Source organism: Equus caballus, chromosome 19, assembly GCF_041296265.1.
Source record: "Equus caballus isolate H_3958 breed thoroughbred chromosome 19, TB-T2T, whole genome shotgun sequence".
Taxonomy (NCBI): Eukaryota; Metazoa; Chordata; class Mammalia; order Perissodactyla; family Equidae; genus Equus; species Equus caballus.
Window position 1 is genome coordinate 10474883 of NC_091702.1, and position 23286 is coordinate 10498168.

A 23286-nucleotide genomic window follows, 5' to 3' on the forward strand; every position below is an offset into this window, starting at 1 on the left:
GCCACTAACAGAGTGGTGTAAGTCCATGCTGGGGAACCGAACCTGGGCTGCCAAAGTGGAGTGCACTGAACTTAACCACTAGGCCACTGGGACTGGCCCAGTACTTCATGCCTTTTGATGACTGAATAAAATTCTATGATTGGATATGTTACATTTTGTGTATCCATTTCATTCATCGATGGATATTTGGTTTGTTTCCCCCTTTGGGTTGTTGTGAATAGAGCCGCTATGAACATTCATGCACATGTTTTGTTTGAACACTTGTTTTCAATCCTTTTGGACATATACCTGGCAATGGAATTGCTGAGTCCTAAGGGAATTCTGTGTTTAACTTGTTAAGGAATGGTCATATGTTTTTAAACAATTATTCTCTTGTCCTCGCAATATCTAAATTTAAAAGTGAAACTGTCATATTAGTGTGAAGGAGACGCAGCTGAAGTGACGTCTGCAGTCCCTTCTCAGTCCCCTGACCGCACAAACAGGCGAGAGCAACCCTGACAGACGGCGCTCAGACCAAGAACCCTTCTGCCGGGGACCGACTGCCTGTAATCACAGAAAAGACTTATTGTGGCAACACTGTGCATACTTTTTGGATTAATTCCAGTGTTGTTTCTAACATTTCAGAAACTTAACCAATTCTCCCCCCAAAATAGAAATTGATTTCAATGACTGTATTGACATTTCTATTACTTCTCCAGTGAATTTTTGATAACGACTAGAAACAATGCACTCTCTACCAACAGTGACAAGTCTGACTCAGCTCTGGGAAGAGGAACTGGAGCATTTATCCAATCATGAACCCTCCAGGGGAAGTTCATTTGGAAGAATTAACTGTTTTCTCCCATGCACTCTTTTTTTTTAAAGATTGGCACCTGAGCTAACATCTGTCTCCAATCTTCCTTTTTTTCCCCAAAGCCTCCAAGTACATAGCTGTATATTCTAGCTGTAGGTCCTTCTGGTTGTGCTGTGTGGGACGCCGCCTCAGCATGGCCTGATGAGCGGTGCCAGGTCTGTGCCCAGGATCCAAACTGGCAAAACCCTGGGCCTCTGAAGTGGAGCGTGCAAACTCAGCCACTCGCCCACCGGGCCAGCCCCTCCCATGCATTCTTGATGGTTGCCAAATCCGAGTTAGATGTCCAAATAGTAAGAATGCAAAATAGTCAACATCAATATGATCAGAAATAAATGTGGAGGATTTTCATAGGTGTTGGTACAATTTTGGAATTTATATGGATTTTGAATCTAATACAAACATACATATTTATGTATGTATGTATATATATATATATATACACACACACACACGTATATATATTTGAATGATGCTAATGCAGTTGATTTCTGGCAATGTCACAGAGTCACTTTGTGGTTACAGTGAGTCAGTGGAAGCCCATGTGTTACAAATAAACATTTGGCTCTACCAAGCAGAGATTTATCAAGAGTTGTAGAGGCGAACAAGGCAGGCCAGCTGTAGCTCTCTGCAGGTACCATTCCACGTGTGACCAATTACCTCACGATTCCACAAGATGTGTAACAGCAACCAGATTTACGGCACAGAAAACTTTAGGGAGCTTTATTATTAAACCCCACCAAAATGGGTCTGTATACATTTCTTCCCTCTGCGGAGAGAAGGATGAGCCTAAGGTTGTCCATATGTGAGTCATGTGCACATCTTAGACCTTCTGGCCCAGCCGCCACCCAAAAGCCTCAAGAGAACGCTGCTAGGAGAGTGGTAAATATGTACCAAGAGGTTTGAGGATGTTAGATAGATTGGTGCGAGATGCACGAGGCCTCCACATAGCATATCTCAACTGTCTCAAACTCTCCGACGTTCTCGCAAGAAGTGGCCTTTAGCAACGTTTAACCAAGCGTGGCTTTCCTGGCATGTCCACTAGGGATCTGTTCTACCTTGATTTTATAATCATGCATTTGATATGGGGAAATCAGGGAGAATCTTGTTTCATATGCTGCTGCTAAATGAGGTTTCACTGAATAGAAAGCAACTAATTGTGTGCAGCGAGTTCTGGGGGTGTACCACGAATTTGGAAGATAATTTTAGAACATAATTCTAGTCTTAAGGGAAACTCATGACTGCAGCCTACAAATATGACTAAAAGCCTCTGAGGAAGGCATTTTCGCATGAACACTCTTAGAGCATAGATTCTGAGAGATGCTGCAGATGACTTTTCACTGGTGCAGTTGCCGTCACCTAGGGAGAGTTGTTAAGCTTGAAGAAGGTAGATTTCATTTGCTATCCTGCACCAGGGAAACATCAAACATCATCCTGATCACTAATAAATACTTTGGGATTTATCAAGTAAGGGTCATTGGGGTGGGGATTGAAACTGTAGAAAGAGTTATTGAGAGTTTTACAGTTTAAAGGTAGATATTAGTAAGATATGAATACAAAAAAATAACAATCCAAGATTAAGTAGTGCCTAGAATCACTGAGGACAGAGGAAATAAGGCTTGCTGAATGGCAGGTGGATCCAGAGATAAATGGAGCGGGAGGTACCTACAGGGGCAATGGCACGGGCAAGGCACAGACGTGGGGATGCAGATGCGTCGTCCACAGAGGCCGAGGCATAGACAGGCACGAATCTAGGGTCGAGTCCTGACTCTGCCACCTGTGGGCTATGGTGTTACCTTGGACAGGCGTTTTGAATTTCCGACTCTATTTTCTCATCTATAAAATGAGGACAATGATAACTAGACTGGAGGTTTTCCATGTGGATTAAAGGAAGTAATTTATTCAATAAATATTCATTAGGCAGCATAAAGAGTCTCAGTAAAATCAGCAATTCTTACTAATAATAAGTCGACCCACTTGAAAAGAAAAAATCCATGTGAGAAATTACTAGAGCCTGAAACTAGGGGCAGAGACACCTCCCAATACAAACGGCGTCACCACCAACTTACGACTGTCACTTCTAACACTGACACAAGACAAGCTAACAGCAGAAACCAAACGGTGGTCTATTTCTATTATTTATAATACATATATTTCTTTGTTCAACAATTTACAAGTAATTCCCTATTTCTTGTTTGTTTTTAAGAGGATAAGCATTGGCTATGAAGATGTTAAAAAAAATATTCCAAAATATCCAGACATACAAAAGTGAAATTTGGACTAATAAAGCTCCTTATGAAGATTTGGCTTTTTTAAGCAGTAAAAAAATAATTATTCAAAGGGATTTCATAGATTATAGACACAGACTCACAGGAATTTTCAAAAGCTCATTCATTCACCGTGCGTTTACGGAGCTCCTACTGCATAGATATTGGATGTGCAGTAGTAAATAAAAGATGTGGTACCTAGTTTCTCTATTCAATAAAGAATAATACACAAAAATACAAATGTGATAACTGCTACAAAGGAGAAAAAAACAGGAAAACGCCCCAAAGACCAATGTGGGAATAGCTCATTTAGATTGGGGTGGGGCTCAGAGAGGGCTGCTCTGAGGACAGGCAGGAGTGAGCGACGTGAAAGGTGAGGTGCAGAGAGGTCCAGGTCCAGGCCCTGAGACAGGAAAGAACCTGGGCAGTAGGGCTGGTGTAGACAGTTCTCAAAGACCATGCCAGACTTGGTATTATATTCTTTTCTTTTTAAATTTGTGCAAGCTTGACCACAGCAGATGATTTCAAAGCCAAATTGGCCTGGATGATGTCTAAGATCCATTGGAAACTCTTGGAATAGAACTTCAAAACTAGTTCTGGCAACAGGGGTAGTCTAATCCCCATCACACACAGAAGTATGACTCACAAAAGACCCTCCAGCTTCAAGAGATCACATTCACAAGAAGCAACTCAAATCAGGGCGATCGGTGAATTCATAGGAAATGATGTGGTGGTATTGTTCCAAGAATAAAATGGTAGTCAACACTGTAACAAAGATGGTAGGGTTAATTTTATTTCCTTTGTAAAATTATAACTCCTCCTCCCTGCTTGAACCACCATGTACCTCGCTCTGAGTGGGATGGCCAAAGCCCTCCCTGCAGGTCCAACACGGCAAACGGCCGTGCTCTCTGATCTTGCCAAGTCAGCCTTTCCCCAAATCCAACTATCACTCAGCATAAACCCAAGGGAAAACCACGGCAGGTTGTCCGCAGATGTCCTCACAGACAGTCCTGGATATGCGTGTGCCTTAGGCATCCACATTAATGTAAAATCCAGTAGGCTGGAGAACCAGACGCCACCCTGAGCAGATGGCAACTGGTGGGCAGTGATGGCAGGGATGGTGCTCCATGCCCACGGAAGGCTCGTGGCTCCTTGTATCCCATGCCTTTCTGAATCTACGTGGTGAGCAGGGGCTGCTGAAGGAGATTTGATTTTAATTTTGCCTTCTGTCAAAACTGAAAATCAGTAACCAGCCCCCTCCCGTAATCGCCATCATCAATATTACGATGCTCTGTGCTCGACGAAACGTTCTCTGAAAAGCTGCTGTCGAAAAGCCCAGTCTGTGCATATGGGATATAAGATGTGTTTTTTTCTTTGATATCCTCAAAGAGAGCAGACCAAACTAAGAATGAAAGGAATGTACATGGGATAAGGAAATACGAATACAATGAACTGAGACAGGAGATGAGAACATCAAAGAAAGCGAGAAGATAAGAAGATTTATTATGAGGAAAGGAAGTCAAATCAAAGGAATGGCAACAATGTGATGGTGCTAGTAATAACTCAAGAAGTTCAATTCTCTTCCCCTTTGAATAGAGCAAACAGGACCCGAATATAACTAGTGTCTGCTTTGGGACAAAAAAGAGAACAGAGCACAAAAAATGGCTGTCTCAAAAAATACTCAGTCAACTCTGCATATTTTTTTTCTTATCAATTCTCCAAATAGTCTGCTGGGAAAAGGAGATAGGAGTTATTGGCTCCAAGTTAGTGAAGCCTGTTGTATATGACCCCAGTGACACTTGAAGTTTGCATCTGTCACAACAGCACTCGGGTTCACGCTGCCTTTGTCTGCCAGTCTCTCAAGGGACTGTGGAGGGAGACACCGAAGAGCCCACCTGGCACCGTGGCTCCCAGCCTCCCTCGGACTGCGCCTCCTTTGTGGACAGAGACCCAGACATGCGAATCAGCATCCCAGAAGCCTCCTTTCCACCATTTCTTGTGTTTTTATTTTCTGCCCCTTCTTCCTCACACGATGGAATCTCATCAATGGGTAGTAGGAGTGACACTGCAATATGAACAAATATTCCCCTTGGGTCTTAGAGAGAAGGCTGGAAGGAAAGGGTTTCAGAATAGCTTAATAGCAGTCAAAGCACTGGGTGCTAAACTGCTGGTTCTCGTTGGCACTATTCTTCTCATTCCGAAAGTCTACTGAGAGCCAAAACGTTTACAATCGAAGTCAGGCCCCTGCCAGCCCACTACTGGAGTTTTATAAATAAGCTGTGGCAGCGCAGACAGAGACTGCATCGGGTTAGGACCCAGCTTCCCTGAGAAGCAGTCTGCTGTGCCCCCAACACTAGATCACTAGATCTCAGCAGACTGTGCAAAATGCCTCTCACGTGGCGCCTCTCTTGGACCACCAATGGTATGACCTAGGCACTGTCTGCTGCCAAGTTTACACATCCTTTACTCTGCCGAACTTTTTGTTTGCTGTCTTCTCCTGCGTTCTCCTAAGCTTGTACCTTTTAATTCCTTGATTATCATTCAAGTGGAATTTTAGTGGTAGCGGAGACAAACATGTCTTCAACCAGCCACGTTTACTGGAAGTCTTGTGTGTGTTTGTGTGTGTGGTGGCGGGAGATGTCCGAAACCCTTAAACACCATCTAACATAAAACGGCAGGTGAATGTGGCAGCCAACAAAAACTGATAGTCCAAACAAGTCTTGATAAACTATGGCTGTGGGCCAAGTCTGACTCACTGCTTGTTTGTGTCAATAAAGTTTTATTGGAACATAGTGATGCCCATCCGTTTATGTATTACGGATGCTTTCACACTGCAATGGAAGAGTTGAGTAGTTGCAACAGAGCCCATATGGCCTGTCTCTGTACAAAAATATTTACTGTCTGAATTTTACGGGAAGAAATTTGCCAATCTCTTGTCTAGAACACAAGCTGATAACAATGATAACTATTGCAAGACTTTATGTAAACATTTTTCTATACTTCAAACTTGTCTGAAGAATGTTAAAATTTTGAGGATTATTTCATTTATCTTAGTGTTAATGACACAGGCAGGAAAGAAATATGTTTTACCAAGGTATGGCAAAAGAATATCCTTTAGAGAAAAGTACTGATCTTGATACAATGTCTTGTATCCAATATAGCTGTGAGGCAAATGTTACTCATAGAGGGAAATTTGATATCTCTTCACTTTTTTTTTTTTAAAGATTGGCACCTGAGCTAACAACTGTGGCCAATCTTTTTTTTTTTTTTTTTCTGTTTTATCTGCCCAAATCCCTCTGGTACGTAGTTGTATATCTTAGCTGCAGGTCCTTCTAGTTGTGGCATGTGGGACGCCGCCTCAACGTGGCCTGACAAGCAGTGCCACGTCTGCACCCAGGATCCAAACCGGCGAAACCCTGGGCCGCTGCAGTGGAGCACGCAAACTTAACCGCTCGGCCATGGGGCTGGCCCCTCTTCACATATTAAATTAAAGAAATATTAGTTGACTAGCAAGTCCTGCTAAAATTTTGTAGCAAAAGACAGTTACAATTGCATATTGCTGGCTTAGATCTTTAAATTGTACTTCTAAACTAGTCAACATTTTTCAAACCCAAATTTTCACCATCATGATTAAAAAGCGAAGACTCTTTGAGAAATAACCCTTCCCAGAAGGTCAAAATATTTTGCAACATAGAAAATGTCCCGGAAGAAAATGAACAGAATTTCCAACAGTGGTAAAACGGTAAGATTAAGGATGACTTTCTCTATCCTTTTCTCTATTTTCCGCATTTTTACAGTGAATATTATACTTTCATAATTGTAAAAAAAATTCAGTTGGAATTGTTTTCCACCAGGAAATGGATTAGAATTGGGCTGTGCTGTTAGTTGGATAGATTCCATTAATGTATCAGCTATCATAAAGTTATCACGGCAGGGAGAAGCCTTCTGGGGAACAAGAGATGAGGTAAGTTTGTTTTCTATACCAAACAATTGCAGGCGATAGCAACCTCAGAGATGCCAAATACTCAGAAACTAAGAATTGTGTCTGAAAACCTTTGGATATAAATAAATTGGCAACTAGTTTTGTTTCGATTTTTTCTTCAGCTTACATGTACCATTTTTAGTTTGGAGAATAAGATCATTCTCCCCACAGGTGACAGCCTGTGGAACTGTTCTGGGGAGGAGAAGTCTTCACCTCGAACCCTGCTCAGCGCCTGCCTCTCCTAGATCTGTGTGGCGAGGTTGTGGGAGTTATCCTGTGCCCTCGTCCCCCCATCCACATTTTCCTACAGATAGAAATTCATACGCAATTAACATCCATGACAGCTGGAGCCTGCAATGTGAATACTGATCGAATTTCAGGTAAAAGTACTAAAAGCTTTTAGGAGTATTACTTTTCGGATGCTCACCTCATTGAATTCTCAAATAGGCAATCAATTGCGATCATTGTAGAAGAGAGACTTCTGGCTCCTACTCCAGCTGCTGGAGCCCCAGTTCCCAACCACGCCACCCAATGGCCTCCATCCTGCCCGTCTCTTGGGACGTTATGAAGAATTATGATGCAGCTCATTTATTTAAAAAGAGCTAACAGTTATCAGTTTCCACTAATTCAGCATTTTCTTCAATATATCAAATGTTTTGAAAAATACCATGTACATATTCCCAGCAAATGATTAACCATTTTGCCTCTTTTTAAACGCTGAGTTTGAGATACAATTTCTTTATTTGTGGCAGTCTCTGTGGGTTTTCAACCTTATATGTTGCATAACAAGACAATTCCCTTTTCTTTTCCTAATTAAATAAAGGCTGTCAGCCTAGCCATAAGTGAAAAGTCACGTGCAATGTTAGAGTCCACTGGACAGAGAGTTGCGCTCCAGTCACAATAATGGTGTCGCATCGTTAGGTTAGGCCCTGGGAAGACCTGCTCCTTGCTCTTCACTTCTTGGCTCACTTGTTCGTTCATTCACTCAGCCATATGTGTGGAGCACACTCTCTGCCCGCACTGTGCTAGGCTCTGGGGATGGAGAAGGTGCAGAGCCTGCAGCAATGTTGCGAGGACGTTGACTCAGACCCACAGTGCTGACTGCTTCTTGTCTCAGTTGCTGTGGTTAGGATACCCCACTCTAACTCTGGCTCTGGGACTCTAACCTCCCCCTCCTCTCAGCAGGTAGCGCACAAGGTGTGTGAGTGTGGGGCATGTTAGATAACTGGGTTATTTAAGCCAGAGCCCTAAAAGCCAAGGTATTGGAAACCTAAAAAAGGCATCCTGAGTCCTACTCCAGGGCCCATGGAATCTCCTCAGGCTCTAGGTGCTATTCTTGTCCCACCTGGGGCCCAGTTGAGCCCCCCAGGGGTTGAGAAGACCATATCTAGTACCCTAGGCTTCTGCATGCCCAGCTGGGAACTTCATATGAGGATAGTGAAAGGAAGCCCCTTTCCAGGGCACAAAGAAGTATTTTGGGGAAGTCATTTATCTGATGAAGGCAGTGACCTCAGACCTGGGAAGGCCCAAGCTGGCTGCAAGGGCTGACTCTGGTTGGACTTGTTGTTATGTGGATTTCTCTGCTCTGGTCAGCTGGTCACCAAAGATGTCAAGCCAGCTCCTCCTCCTGGGATGGTATTTGCAAGCACTGGGCCCTGTCCAGGGAGCAGGAGCACAGACAACTTATGGGCTCCAATTGCCCCTATGATCCTGGCCCATGCACTGGAGGCACCCCACCCCACACTCTCCCTTTTAAGTTCTTATGTCACCAGACCCTTATCTGTCTGGAGAATGTCAGCGCCTCCTGTCTAGGGGAAAGGGACAAAGAATGAGAGCACAAAGGAATGCACTAAAAGAAATTATTTGAGGTTCCTGCCCGAGAGGGTGGTGATGGTGTAAAACTTGGGATTGGAAAAAAGAAGGGGAATTCTTCTCAGACTCTTTATGGTACCTAACCCCCATCCTTACTGCATCGTGGTGGTAGTTCCCAGCCTGATGAGATTTCTATTATCAGTAAAACAGCTCATAGGGATCAGAAGAGTTTACCAAACTGTATCTTGATAAATAAAGTGAAAATGAGTTTGAAACACATGGATTACATTTCCTTAAGATGTGCACGAGTTCAAAAGTTAACAATAGCAGTGCTCGACTAGAAGCTTTTGGGAATTTCTTAAACCCACGTGCTTGAAAAACCAGTTTTTAAGTTGAACTTAGTTGGGTTCCCTTCCCCTTTAGGGCACTAAAGTTTGCATTAAAGGTATTCACAGAGAACACTGTAACAAACCAGGGCTGGCAATATGCTCTGGTTTTCTTATTTGTTTTGGAAATTTCCTCATATTGTTCTGCTTTAAATTCTCAAATAAACCCTTTAATTTATATAATTACTTTAAGAAGGCAGAATAATTCTTCTTCCTGTTGCACACCAAGTAAAAATATCTAAGAGTCCAGGGAATGCAAAGCTAAACAGGACAAAACTTCTGGAAACATTAACAAACCTCTTAAGTACTCGTTCTGTGTACACTTGACATTGGAATTATGGAGAGATTGTACAATATCAGTGTTGTAATAACATAAAGGATGTCTATGTCTTGATTCTTTTACTGTAGATTCAGTTGTTTATAAGAGTTCAAAAGCTTTGTTAAAAAACAATTAATCAGACAAACAGACAGATAAAAGACTCCAGGGTGTAACTGTATTTATGAACTTGTGTAGCTGTAAAGTAAAAATTCGGTAGAAAGACATTGTGGGGGGCTGGAATTGGCCACCCCAAGATTTGTCTCTTTGGCATGAGGATTATTTTGGGCTGGTTACTTTTTAAAAACTGCAGACATGAGAGAAACTCTGGAAAGTAGAATTTACTTACCCTTTGTTAAGAGACATTTACCTTTGTAAAGGAAATCTCCATCTGTAAATGTGTCTCTCTCTCTGTACCAGGAACAAGGGAGGGGATGACCTTATCTCTACAAACTCTATCAATGCCAAAGGCAAGGACTTAAAGCTGCATAATAACCTTACTCTTGTTTATTGTGCTTTTCTGGTGATGTCCCATAACTGATTCCCCCCAGCCCCAACATCCTCCTTTGTCTTTAGCTGAGGATGGTATTTAAGGTGAGAGCTTTGGCCATTCTGGTGAGTTACTCAGTTTTTCTGGGTCTCTCCTGTGTATACATGTTATAAAGCTTTGTTTAATTTTCTGCTGTTATTCTGTCTCATGTGAATTTAATTCGTTGTCTGGCCAGAAGGACCCAGACCTGGTAGAGGAAATGTCTTCCTCCCCTACAACATGGTATGGAAGTAGGAATAGTCTTAGCTGTCTACATTTACTGGAAAAGATAGTTTTTTTTTTTTTTTTCAACTTTTTTTTAATTTAATTTTATTTTTTTTATTTTTTCCTTTTTCTCCCCAAAGCCCCCCGGTACGTAGTTGTGTATTCTTCGTTGTGGGTTCTTCTAGTTGTGTCATGTGGGACGCTGCCTCGGCATGGTCTGACGAGCAGTGCCATGTCCGCGCCCAGGACTTGAACCAACGAAACACTGGGCCGCCTGCAGCGGAGCGTGCGAACTTAACCACTCGGCCACGGGGCCAGCCCCAGGAAAAGATAGTTTTTATTTAAGTGTTTTCAAGCTTCTTTTTAAAAGAATTTAGAAAAAAAATAATGTAGATTTAGTAGAGAAAAGATAGTCCAAAGTACGACAACATCAGTTCCTGTTTAAAGGAATGAGGGCCAATTGGATTAATCTGTAAATATCAATGGTGGGAGAATTCACATGTAGATATTTGTCTCAATCCACTTTTCAATGTTTGAGGTTTAGGAAAGCACACATTGCCTCCAGCACATTTTTGCTTAATCTTAATTCTATGCATATTTTAAGGGAAATGTAATCCATATGTTTCTAATTCATTCACACAACTTGGATAAGCATCATTGAAGATGTGGGGACCTGAAATTGGCCACCCCAAGATATGTCTCTTTGGCATCAGGATCATTTGAGGTTGATTGCTTTTGATAAACTGGGACAGGGAAGGAGGCTCTGAGGAATGGAACTTGCCCTTTGTTAGGACACGTTTACATTTGTAAGGTAAATCTCTATCTGTAAAAGGTGCCTCCCTCTCTGTACCAGGAAGAAGAAAGGAGATGACCTTCTCTCTAAAAACTCTTAATCAATACCAAAGGCAAGGACTTAAATCTGCATTTTATTGTGGTAGTCTGGTAACCTCCTGTAACTGACTTCCCTCCCCCTCCCAACTTTGGCATTTCTTTAAGGATTAAGCATCTTTCTTTAGGCTGGGAACCGATTGCTGCGCTCATCTGTGACCCCCCCCCCCAACCCGAGGCAACACACCTGCCACCCTGCGGCGCTCACTGAGACAGCAGACCTATCTGCCGTTTCCATCAAGCGCTGTGCTGACAGAGCAGCCTCGTGACTATTGTAAAAGGGACTTTTCAATCACATGTGAAACACCCCGTTTGGGGGCTATATAACCACTCTGTGCACCCCACTTCTTCGGTGCCCTTTCTTCCTTTGGGAAGAAAGGCCCCGGGCCATGGTTCCTTATAAAGCTTTGTTTAATTTTCTCTTGCTATTCTGTCTCATGTGAATTTAATTCGTTCTCCGGCCAGATGAACCCCCATTTGGGGAGAGGAAATGTCCACCTCCCCTACAAAGACATATTTGATATCCAAGGTATTTTGAAGCTGTTAAAATTACCACGAGGAACTAAATGCCATATTCATTAAAAGCCAGAAGGTCACACACTAAAAATTCAACCATATACCAAGAAGTAGAGCTTCCTGGCTTCTAAGCCTATTTACCCTTTTTTAAAACTCATATCCCATGAGAAGAATCAAAAGACAATGGGAACCACAAATTGAGTGCTAGGAACAGTCCAGATGACTGAACCCTATATCTTTGAGTGTCCTTGGGAAGAAAGCTCATCTCTTCAATTAAGAAGTGATCATTAAATGAAGAGTCAGTCAATTAAATCACAAATTCATTGTAAGGAAGAGAATTCTTTTCTCTACTACTGGAACCCGCTGGAATTTCTCATTCCTGTGGTAGTGGTGCTTCTCAAACGTTAATGTGCGTATGAATCACCTGAGGGACCTTGTTCAACCGGAGATGCTGACTCAGCAGGTCTGGGATGGGCCTGAGAATCTGAATTTCTAACAGGTGCCCAGGTGCTGTTGGCGTTGCTGGTCCATGGACCACATTTTGAGAAGCAAGGCTCTGCTGCAGGGTTTCTCAACCACTACTGATATTTTGGGCTGGAAACTCTTTGTCTTAGGGGGCTATCCTCTTCATTGTAGAAGTTTAGCAGCATCCACTAGATGCCAGTAGCACTTGCCTCCCCTCCCCAGTCATCACAACCGAAACTGTCTCCAGACATTACCAACAGTCCTCAGCCTGAGGACAAATTTGCCTCTGGTTGAGACCACTGCTCTAGTGTTTTGTTTAGTGGTTAAATGTCTAGTGCATAATGTAAACACCTCCTTGGCACCAGCTCCAGTGCGTGCAGCAGTCATCAACCAAATAAATAAACAGCTTTCCTTATTTTTTTTTTTCTCCTGAGCAATTATCATGCTTTTATTTACAGTCACTGTGGATTTTTAACTGATTTTGTCTCCCTCCTTTCAATGGCCACAAAGGTGCTCAGAAGTAAATCTGTAAACCACATTTAGCAATTGTGAAAATTTCTAGAAAATAACTACTGAATTTATTTTATTTCTCTATGTTTGTTTTTTTCCCCTCACATTCAGTGAATCATCTCTTTTTATTTTATTATACATTTTTATAGGTGGTCATATCTAATTTGAAATAAGATTGGTTTCCCTTAAGTAAGGTACACCAGACAATCTGAATGGAAATAGACCAGGCAGGACAGGCACAATGCATTCACTTGCTGACCATGATTGATCATTTGCTGTTTGATACATATTAATAAATCTGGGAGATAGTGAGACAAGCCTCAAAAATATTGAACAATCTGGCTATTTTCTCCCGACAAACTGTAGTAAATTGAGGGACACAGGTGTCTGGAAACAGGACAGGAAACTAACATGAAAGAAAAGTGAGGGTTTTTTTAACCTCTCATTAAAGATATAAAATTAGCAATAAAGTTGAGGCTGATGAAAAACTTGGCCAAATAACTAATGTTTTACATTTTGCCAGCTCTGACATAAGACACTAAGAATTCATTCATTTAGAGCGTAAAAGACCTTTAAAAATGACCTTAAAAATAATCCAGCTGAGTGATTTTCAAGTGTCTTTAAGCTGGGGAATTCTTGGTTTAAACATCTATCAGGAAGGCCAATGTAAATCCAGCAAAATCAGAGCTGTTCTGTTGGCGGGGCAGGGGAAAGGAGGAAAGAGGGGGTCTAGGGGTCCTTTGAAGGGGCCCCTGAAGCTCTTTAAGGAGCACAGGTTGAAAACCCATGACCCTGTGTATGCTTTTGAGATAAGCGTGGGAAGTGGTGGCACAAGAAGATGAAGCAATCTGTTGGCGGAATTGGAACTGCCCAACAGCAGGGTTGGAACTGACACCCAGTTCCACAGACTGGTCAGGCAGGATGCTGAGAGTTCGGAGTTAGCACCAGGGTCCAAGTTACCAGCATCTCTGTTACTGACGCCAAATACTCTTGTTAAATAATTCCAAGCCTTGCAGAAATGTATACTTTAGAGTGTGCAAGTTTCTCTTTCCCTATCCCCAATCTGATTCTTCAGAGAAAACAAGTGGTAATAGTTTGTTGTGTGTCCTTCTGAAACTCTCCCCACCATATATTTATATCTATCTTCTATCTATCATCTATCTGTCTATCTATCTATCTATCTATCTATCTATCTATCTATCATCTATCTAAATCCTTTTCTTTGTCCTGGTTCTTAGCCAGCTCTATTTTTCCTTTTATCATAGGATTTAACACTTTCCAACTTCCTATATACTTTACTTATCATTTCTATTACTGATGTCACGTCTTTTCCCACTAGAACAGTCTCTGTGAGGGCAAGGATATTTGCCTGTTTTGTCCACTGACATTTCTCAGGTTCCTAGGATGCTGCTGGCATGTAGCAGGAACTCAGAAATCTTTGCAGAATGAATGAATGAAGAATGAACAGTCAGGACAAGTAAGCGGAGCACAGAGGATTTTTACGGCAGTGAAGCTATTCTGCATGATGCTACAAATGGTAGATACATCCAAACAATGGAATATTATTTAGCACTACAAAGAAGTGAGCTATCAAGTTGTAAAAAGACACGGAGGCACCTAAAATGCATATTCCTAGTGAAAGAAGCTGATCTGAAAAGGCTGCTTAGAAATTGGGTGTTTGATATGAGAAGTGGATTCATACTCAGAGTCTCTGCAATGGCATTATGCACATTTGTGGCTTATTTTAATGGTAGAATAATATTCTAATGGCTGTTGGATAATTGATGTGAATATTTCATCTGAAAAATGATTAGTTTCTGTAAAACAATTTATTTTTAAAAGTCCAATGAATTTTCTTTTAAGAAAAAGAAAAAATTGCATTTTATAATTTCTTACTGGTCTCTAATGTGGACAGGAGAAAAATGTAGACAGAGTAAACCCAGGAATTTGGCATCTTTTACTGAGCTCACTTCAAGTGGGCCTGCCAACACGTGACACGAGGCTCTCTCCGCTTCAGATAGACTCATCTGCTGTCTGCAAACACACATCTCTCTGAAAACGGACTGTAACACAAATACACACTACCAAGTTATCGGATGCCTACACTCCTGATTGCCGAGTATGCCACTGCCTATGTTTTTGGAAAAACATTTAAAAATCCTCCATCATCTGAAATTTGATGGCTGTTGTGGAGCAGACAAGTGAAAATTATCTTTTTTTCTTTTCCCTTTTCCTCTGTTATACTAAAACCCTTTCCGCAGCCATATAATCTCTTTTCAGTTTCCTGGCTACCAGCTCTTCATCACCAACAGAGCTCAGAAATAGGGATCTGCTCAGTTTTTAAATGAGATCTGATGATATCCAGGGAGCATTTTGTTCCCCTACAGGGCACATACTGCCAGTTTCATAATGGAAGTAATAGGAAAAATAACACTTGCTTTCCTGAAATTTGGTTTGCGGCAAACTGGATTGGAATGTACTCTTCTGCTGGGAACTGTCAGTGGCTCAGGACCATTTCACAACAGCATTGTGTCCTGTGGAGTAAAGCCAGTCCCCAGACACAGTAACGGATGACTGATACATCTTCCCTAAAAAAAGATAAAAATACTTACTGCGGCTATCAGAGTATAATGCCGTATAACCTCCCATTTTAAAAATAACACATTTAGAAGAATATATTTAAGAATATGAAATAAGTCACAGCAAACTACTTCAGCTTCTAAACTACCTCCTCCTCCTTTTTCTGCTTTTAACGTGGCTACCTTTAGGGTGAGATATACTGAAATGCATTCCTGTGCATTTTTGCTACATTTATGTATTTACTTTTGTCTCTATTAATTAGCAAGGTCCCTTTAAATGTGTTAGAGACATACTCAAGGTGGACATTACATTAGGTAAACTGACTGTTTCAAGGGTTTGGACGACTCATTTCATTTACGGGCAGATAATCTCTCCTTGATTTCCATACAAAATGGCCCAAGCGTGTACATGTGCTTACCAATTTGACTTTGAACTGTCTTCTAGTTGGATAAATATACATCTCATCTGTTGATAAATATCAGTTAAACCAAGATGCAGACAAGCAACACACTCCCTTGTCTGATAGCATGGCTAGGTCATCTTTCTTTAATTGTTTATTTGGATGTGCAAAGAAAATCAAAATTTTTCTTAAGAGGGAGGAACTTTCGAAAATATAATTAAGGGGACATAAAGTTACCTGATGTCCTCCAGTGGAACTCTGCAACATGTTAAGTTGTGGAGTTAAGTGTATGACATCCTTACCAGTGACTTGTGGTTACCCGCCCAGCTGTGCAGCTCGCCTTAGCTGGGGACGAACAAGGGTTGCAATCTGATGCTAGCTCCACAGAGGAGTCTGGAGGGCATCTTTTCAAAAAGATTTGTAGATCCTCCTTTACCATATTATCTGGATGTTTCTCATGGGCCACTGCGGATGACTGGAACCAGGACATGTGTGGCAGGAGAAAGTCAAGGAGAGACCCAGCCACCATTATACCTGTCTTCTTTCAACTAAAATCTACTCTTTAGAGAAATGGGAACTGGTGAGCATGTAATCCAAGATAAATTCCAAAGCACCAAGAAAAACTCTTTAGAAAAGTTTTTCCTAACAAGTGTTTTTCAAACAGGGGCCCAAGTGACCACTTCAATGAAATGAGGCTCTGGGAAATTTGTAACATTTTCCTACTTGCTGTTTTTCTCTCTCAAATTGTGTGAAAAGCTTTAGGATTTTTCCCTGCCTCCAAATCTTACAATTCTCCCCATGGAGAAATTATCCTAACTCCATGATAAAGCCAATCTATTAAAAAAAAGAAAGAGAAAAGAAAACCTCCCCAGAACCATCAAGTGGATGAGTGTTATCATCATCACCCCAAGGATGGACTAACAGAGGAGAAAGAGGTGAGAACTGGTGCTGGCTTCACCTCTCAGCCATACTAACAGGAGGTTGGACCGTCTACACACACAATTTCCATAAGGAAGCTTTGTCGGTAATTAATTAGGAAAACAGCACCTGCTTCTTGATATTTACAATAAACTTCATTTTATTTTATTTTTGTGTGTTCTTATATCTGTTCAAGTTAAGAAAAATCAACTCGCGTGAGTCTATTAGAGAAAGGACAACATCACTAGCTTTCAAATTAGGTTTCTGCGAGGCAGGCTTGCTGACATGCTCTACAGATGGCATGAATTTCTACCCAATCACGAAATATGTCAAAATAACCAAAATAGCACGGATGGGTTCTTGTAAGCTTTTATATCACCCTTTACAGAACTCCAGTGATGGGCCAGATTTTCAAGGATTTATTTCAATATCATGTGTTTCTTTCTTTTTTTTTAATGTCTAATCATTTTTGTTCACATAAATGAATACTAGTGATTCATATTTTTAAAATGCCCTTTGGCAGATGAACTAAATTCCTTGTGTCTTGTATGTCAATATAATCAGGCCGTGATATTAGACCCACTGTGTTTGAATACAGAACTTTCAGTGGTTGGCAAACCTGCACCCATGCCAGAGGCCTCTAAGGCTCAGGAGAGTATATCTGATCTGGCGATAACAGGTTCTTTCATACCCGAAATGACGCTGCTGACCCAACCTCAGTAAGACCTAGGGTGTCACAATTTTTCCAGACGTGATGATAGGTTTGCATTGATCGATTTACGCTCCATTGTCTGTCCCCACTGCGATCAATATCATGCAAACAAAAGACATCTAAGTGGGGCTGAGGACGCCATTTGTGACCTTGATTTTCCTCATATCCAATTCTGCTGTACAGTGACTAGTGACGTTCTTTCAACAGAGTTTATTACTGAGGTATTAGGTTGAACCATATGAAAGCAATGTTTTTGTAGGTCAAAATAAGGAAGTCCAACATCAGTTTCTTCATATGATTCAAACTAATACCAAAAGAGCTTCTTTAAAGGGTTGTTTTGTCATGTTATTAAAGTGTGGACTTTCTAACATCAGTCTAAGATTATTCTTAACACCTTGTTTTTGTTCTTGTTCTTGTTTCCTGTTGGCTATCTGTCTTTTGAACTTTAAATGTTATGGAAGTGGTCTTTATGCTTCCTCCCTTTGTTTCTTGATTACTTTGCAAAATTCAGCAAGAAAGACCAAATATGTCGCTTTTATACCAACAACGCATTAAACATAACACAATTTCTAAGCCTAAATCTTTCTTCAATAAATTTTTAAGGAAAGAAATGCAATATTGCTGAATCAAGCGATCTTATGACAACAAGCAGAATTGTGTCAGCCAGATGCTTGCTGGCATTTCCCCGAATGGTTTCCACAGTCCCTGAGAGAGCCACAGCGTGTCCCCTGCAGGCAGCGCCAGTACTTTCTTGGTGAGTATATTTACAGTGAGTCATAGAAATCTTCCATCCCTCACACATCTCTGGGCAAGGAACTTCCCAGGAACTTCCAGGAAATTACAAAAGTATGAATTAATTCCAAAATGTCAACTTAAAAAAATATGTACTCAGTTCTAGGATTCCTAGTAGGAAACATCGGCATCAAAAGGAAATACCTTTTTTTTTTCTAAAGTAAAGATGATGGATTCATTCCATATTTTGGAAAAAAACCCAAGTCACCCAGTTAACTCTCAAACTCCCAAACGAATTCAAGGCAATAAGAAATAACATGTTTTTGACAACTAGATGCTTGAAGTATCTCTGCTGGACTTCATGTTTTCACAAGATTAAAACTCATGGTACAGCACACCTTTAATGCTTTAGTCTAAACTTTAAAAAAAAACCCAAGCCAAAAACTGTTCTAGTAGATGGAAGCACGTCTAACCTTGCTACAGACTCTGTCAAACTGGGAAATTCCTCTCATAGTCAATTATATAAAGTTCTCCAACCTGTACATTAAACACATGGATTATTAGGGAAACATGCCATTATAAAGGGTTTGCACTGATTGAGTTTTATTTATTTTAGCTATTTCCAAGCCTCCGGTATACTTAATTATCTAAAATTCGTATTGAATACAAATAATATCACTTTTATTGTCACCATTTAAAAAAAGAATTTTAAGAAGGCTGATCAATTGAGTAAGTAAACACCTTTGAAAATGTCAGATTCTACACAGACATGCTAAATAATAATATTTGTCATGACCAAATTCTTGGACCCCTCCTTTTCCTTTGTTAGCCTGAGAATACGTCCTTTCCTCTGATTTGGGGCCAGAGAAGAGGCAGGAAGTAGAGTTTGGGAAACAGGACCCTCCTAGAACCTAAACCTGGAAAGAGATGATAGAGAGGGTGGGTGAATATGAATTGGATTCACTATTCTTCAGCTATATTTCCTTCTGGAAGATGCGCTGCCTAGCTTTTTCTAGAAGGGCAAAAGATGCGTGTGAAAAGACGGCGTGTTCTGCTAGAGGGCTAGGACCTTCATGTGAATCTCAAGGGAATAACACAGCTGCTGGTTAGGAAGGATCGCGGGAAACGTCTAATTAGTTTGACAGTGCCTTCGAGCCAGCCAGACCTGTTCAACCCACGCCAGAAGCGCAGCCGCCCTAGCCCTCTGCCATTTAGTACCTGTGTCTCGAACCCATCGCCTTTCCCAGGACCAGGATTAGGGCACAAAACTCAAGGAAGTGCCAGAAAATTTAGTAGCGAAGATAAATTAACATTAAAAAAAAATCAAAATTAATACAAAAAGTCCAGGATGAACAAAATTATCAAAATTGTAAGTAAAGACACGATTCATATTACTACCTACTCCTTTTGCCTCAGCTCCAATATAGCTCAGCAAGACATCATTACTGATCCTGTTAAGTCTTCACTTAAAATTTTTCTGAGTTTTTTGGGCACCTCCTTAGACTGTGCACTGAGGGAAGGCCCGCCCTGACACCCTTTTATGCCTTTGTCCTATGTTTTCTGCCAGGCTCACACTTTCACTGGTCCCGGGCTGCATCACCTCCTGACTCTACTTATGCTTTCTTCAGTCTATAATCTCGGAGAGTTCAGAGATTGTGTCTGTTTGGGTCATAGCTGAGACTCACACAAAGCAGAACCTTTAGCACAGTGCCTGGCACACAGTAGCTGCTTCCTGAGTGCTTGTTGAATGAATGGAAGAAAATCTCTTGGAGCTCAATGCTGTGCGTGGCTTCCTCGCATGCTTATGTGGATGGAAAAATGCCTGAGGCTGGGCCCCTTTCTCAGACCCTGTTTTGGGGGCCACAGATCCCTTCCAGGATTTTCCTGAACACTAACACCAGGGAGCTAGGAACAATATATCTTGAGGTTTGGAAAAAAATCAGAGTTGGTGCACCTAAGTAGGTTCAAATGGAAAACAAAAAGATGATCGAACTTACTAGATAAAAAAGCAATTAAAATAATGTAAGAGTGTTTCAAAATGATCTATTTTGCAAAAGATCCAGAAAAATAGGATGGCAATTTATGTGATTTGAGTTTTTTGAGATTTTTTTTTCCCCAGTGATGTCTGAAATTTCTCAAGTTTGGGGCGCTTAGAGCACTTACCTTCAATGGTACACTGATCAGGGACGGGAATCTTCTTTCCGATTTCCACAGCATATGCTTTCACTTTACTGAGGTTTTCCTTTAAGTGCAAATACAGCTTATCTTGGTATTCTACAGGACTTGTGGTTGCCTCTGGAGTTTCTTCCCGGTAGTTTTCTTTAACGAGTTCTGGCAAATTCTCTGATTCTATATGTATACTACTTGAGTGTGAAACTGAAGAATTTCCCAGCTGTGATCCATCAGCGTCTGCCTTAAAGGACCACTTGTCATTTCCTTGGCTAAGTGGGTCTAAGTCTGAAAGAGAGATGCTGGCTGGTGTATCTCCACTCTCCACGACTTCCCCATCATCTGAATTCATGCCCTTCGTTAGCACCGTGTGCAAAGCCAAACTCTTTGACCTACAGCACAAACAAAAGGAAAGTTGAGATAGTAAGGAGGTTGAGCTACCACTCACTGACAAGGAAAAGAAAGAATAATAACACCGGACAACAACGTACTTCTGCCAGAGCACGAAACTGAAAATTGGTGCTATTAACAGATTTGATGAAACAGACCACCAACAAGTTATGTAATAAGCCAAAATTTTGAAGGTCTAGGCCTCTCCAAAAACAAAGATGTAAAAATCAATTTCACGGCAAAACTGGTCGGATAATGGCGGACTTACACACTTACATTCTTTTTTTTTTTAAACAGTGAATTCTTTTTTTTTTTTAAAGATTTTATTTATTTATTTATTTCTCCCCAAAGCCCCCCGGTACATAGTTGTATATTCTTTGTTGTGGGTCCTTCTAGTTGTGGCATGTGGGACGCTGCCTCAGCGTGGTTTGATGAGCAGTGCCATGTCCGCGCCCAGGATTCGAACCAACGAAACACTGGGCCGCCTGCAGCGGAGCGCGTGAACTAAACCACTCGGCCGCGGGGCCAGCCTCCTTACATTCTTTTTTATACTTTTGCATTTGCTTTTTCATCAGAAGCCAAGGGAAGCTTTTGACAGTCATTCTTAACATTGGCATATTTATACTTAAAAAGTATTTTGAAAAAATAAGCCAGAGGTTTGTTTTCCATTTGTATTCTTCCTTTAAAATAGCGAGCTTCTCTGGATGATGAAAGCACTGTGGATAAACTTCATTCATGAAAGGCTGGCACTTGGGTGACTGTTGGTAAAAGACGCTTAAACATGACCCCAGAGCAGGGTGCTAACAAGACTAGCAGCAAACATAGAGTGCACACTTTAAAAACCAGCCGAACAAGCTCATACCTGCTAAATCTAATGTCTTTTCTTTCTTCCTTACAAACGTGGCCCAAACTATATCTTCTGATAGAGCCGGGGGTATTGCTCTCAGCATTGATTTTGTCTTCAAAAGCCTGTATTTTAACTTGGAGCTTTTCATGGTCTTCATTTCCAGCTATAGTGAGCTTTGCTTCTCTCAGCTTTTCAGGGAATTCGATTTCAGCACTGGCTTTTTTCCTAAAGGGATAAAAATCACTGCATTAGATGCTGCTCATATATACCCTTTATGACAGTGTTACTCTCTGTTTAACTGCCTCTTCTTTAAAACCGAAAGCTTTACCTGGTAAAATGTTTATTAGTTATTTAACAAATATTTATTGGACATAGCCCATACTAGTTACTACTTGAAATTGCTTCCAAAACTTATTTTGCCAGAGGTTTAGGAACCTTGGTGTTTATGTCGACTTAGTATTGGAAATACTTTTTGAAGGACTCCGAGAATAAAAAGCACTTTTTACGGTCATCTACCATGTTCTTAGCTAGCTCTCCAAACGCACGGCTTCCATAGGAAATTCATGCCAGGTATTTCCTAGAAAATATACACGTGCTGATGTATTTGTGCTGAAACTGATACAATAAGAACATTTCAAAAGGACCGTGCAAACTCACGGTTTTGTTACTTTTACGGAAATCAGTGTTATGAAGCAAGAAAATTCTTTCTGAACTTTAATATGTTGGAGGAAAGAGGTTTTCCTGGATGATATTAATAGTTCCATATATGTTTCATAGCAGAATTTATAAAACTCTCTGTAGGTCATTAAAACTCTCTCCTTTGAGGCAGGGGCTGTCTGCGGTGTGGCTTTGGAACCTTCCCAAGGCCTGCCACAGTGCCTTAGACGGAGAAAGAGCCGACGGATAAACTCAGAAAGAGCCCATCGTGCTCACTCAGGTGCTGGATGGTCAAGGCAGTGGTCCATTTGTCTCCCCTTATTTGTCTTCTGAGGGTGAGCCAGGCTCAAGCTACTTTCTATCTATTTAGCAATCACTATCAATCATATCATATAGGCTCAGCATTAGTTATTTCCTTATAAATGCAAGAGTTAGTAATCCCTGGACATCCAGTCATCAACAGGGACTAATGATTCTTTTGGTTTGGCTGTATATTTACTTGGTTCTCTTTAGCGTTATTCTTAGATGGTGAGGACAGGGGCCTCAAGCCTTTAGAAAAGTCCTGGCTTTTCAAATGTATGGCTATTTTTCTCTAAGGGCCAAAGTAAACCTGGCACAGTACTTAGGTGAGAGTGAGAAGACACAATTTTGTTGTTTTTAATGCTCTGGTTTTTAGGGAAAACCAATGCAGAAGGCTGGTAACAGTATTTCCAGCTACAGTCCACTCATTCTGGGGCCACATCTGTGGCAGGCACTGGTGTGGGCTAGCTGGCAAGGGAGGATCCTGCAGCTTTTCTGGGTGGCCCGGAGAGGGTCCCGGCCTTGAGGAACGGTTCATAGTTCGGGTCCGCCGTGGTCTGCATCCCCCTGTTAGTCCAGCCCAAGGGCAGCTGCTGATGGTGCAAACTGGGAAGGAGAGTAGATGACCCGTTAGGTAACCAGGACATTGTTTATTGTCTAATAAGTGATTGCTGATAATATTTAAATATATTTTTATAGGCTTCCTATGGTTTTGCGTACACAATGTTCATTTATTATCCATACCATGCTTGACTGAAATACACAGGAATAGATTTCGAGAAGCAGCAGTTAGGAATAAAGGCTAACCTTGGACACGTTCCGCTTCCTGACACAT

The 23286-nt window shown here is 41.3% G+C and overlaps 1 protein-coding gene across 8 annotated transcripts in view; it reads right to left on the bottom strand.

The window, feature by feature from the left end:
• VEPH1 (ventricular zone expressed PH domain containing 1) overlaps window positions 1-23286 on the bottom strand; it is a 207957-nt gene that overhangs the window by 63102 nt on the left and 121569 nt on the right. For 5 of the 8 annotated variants that reach the window (XM_001490024.5, XM_070242524.1, XM_023623200.2 and 2 more), the window contains exons 8-9: window positions 21510-21719; window positions 20252-20649 (exon numbers count right to left, since the gene is read on the bottom strand). In XM_001490024.5, coding sequence (XP_001490074.1) covers window positions 20252-20649; window positions 21510-21719 — 608 coding nt within the window. Of the gene's footprint in view, window positions 1-2715; window positions 3883-4891; window positions 5183-20251; window positions 20650-21509; window positions 21720-23286 lie in introns of those variants that run through there. The other 3 variants (XM_070242527.1, XM_070242528.1, XM_070242526.1) reach the window with 2 other exon arrangements.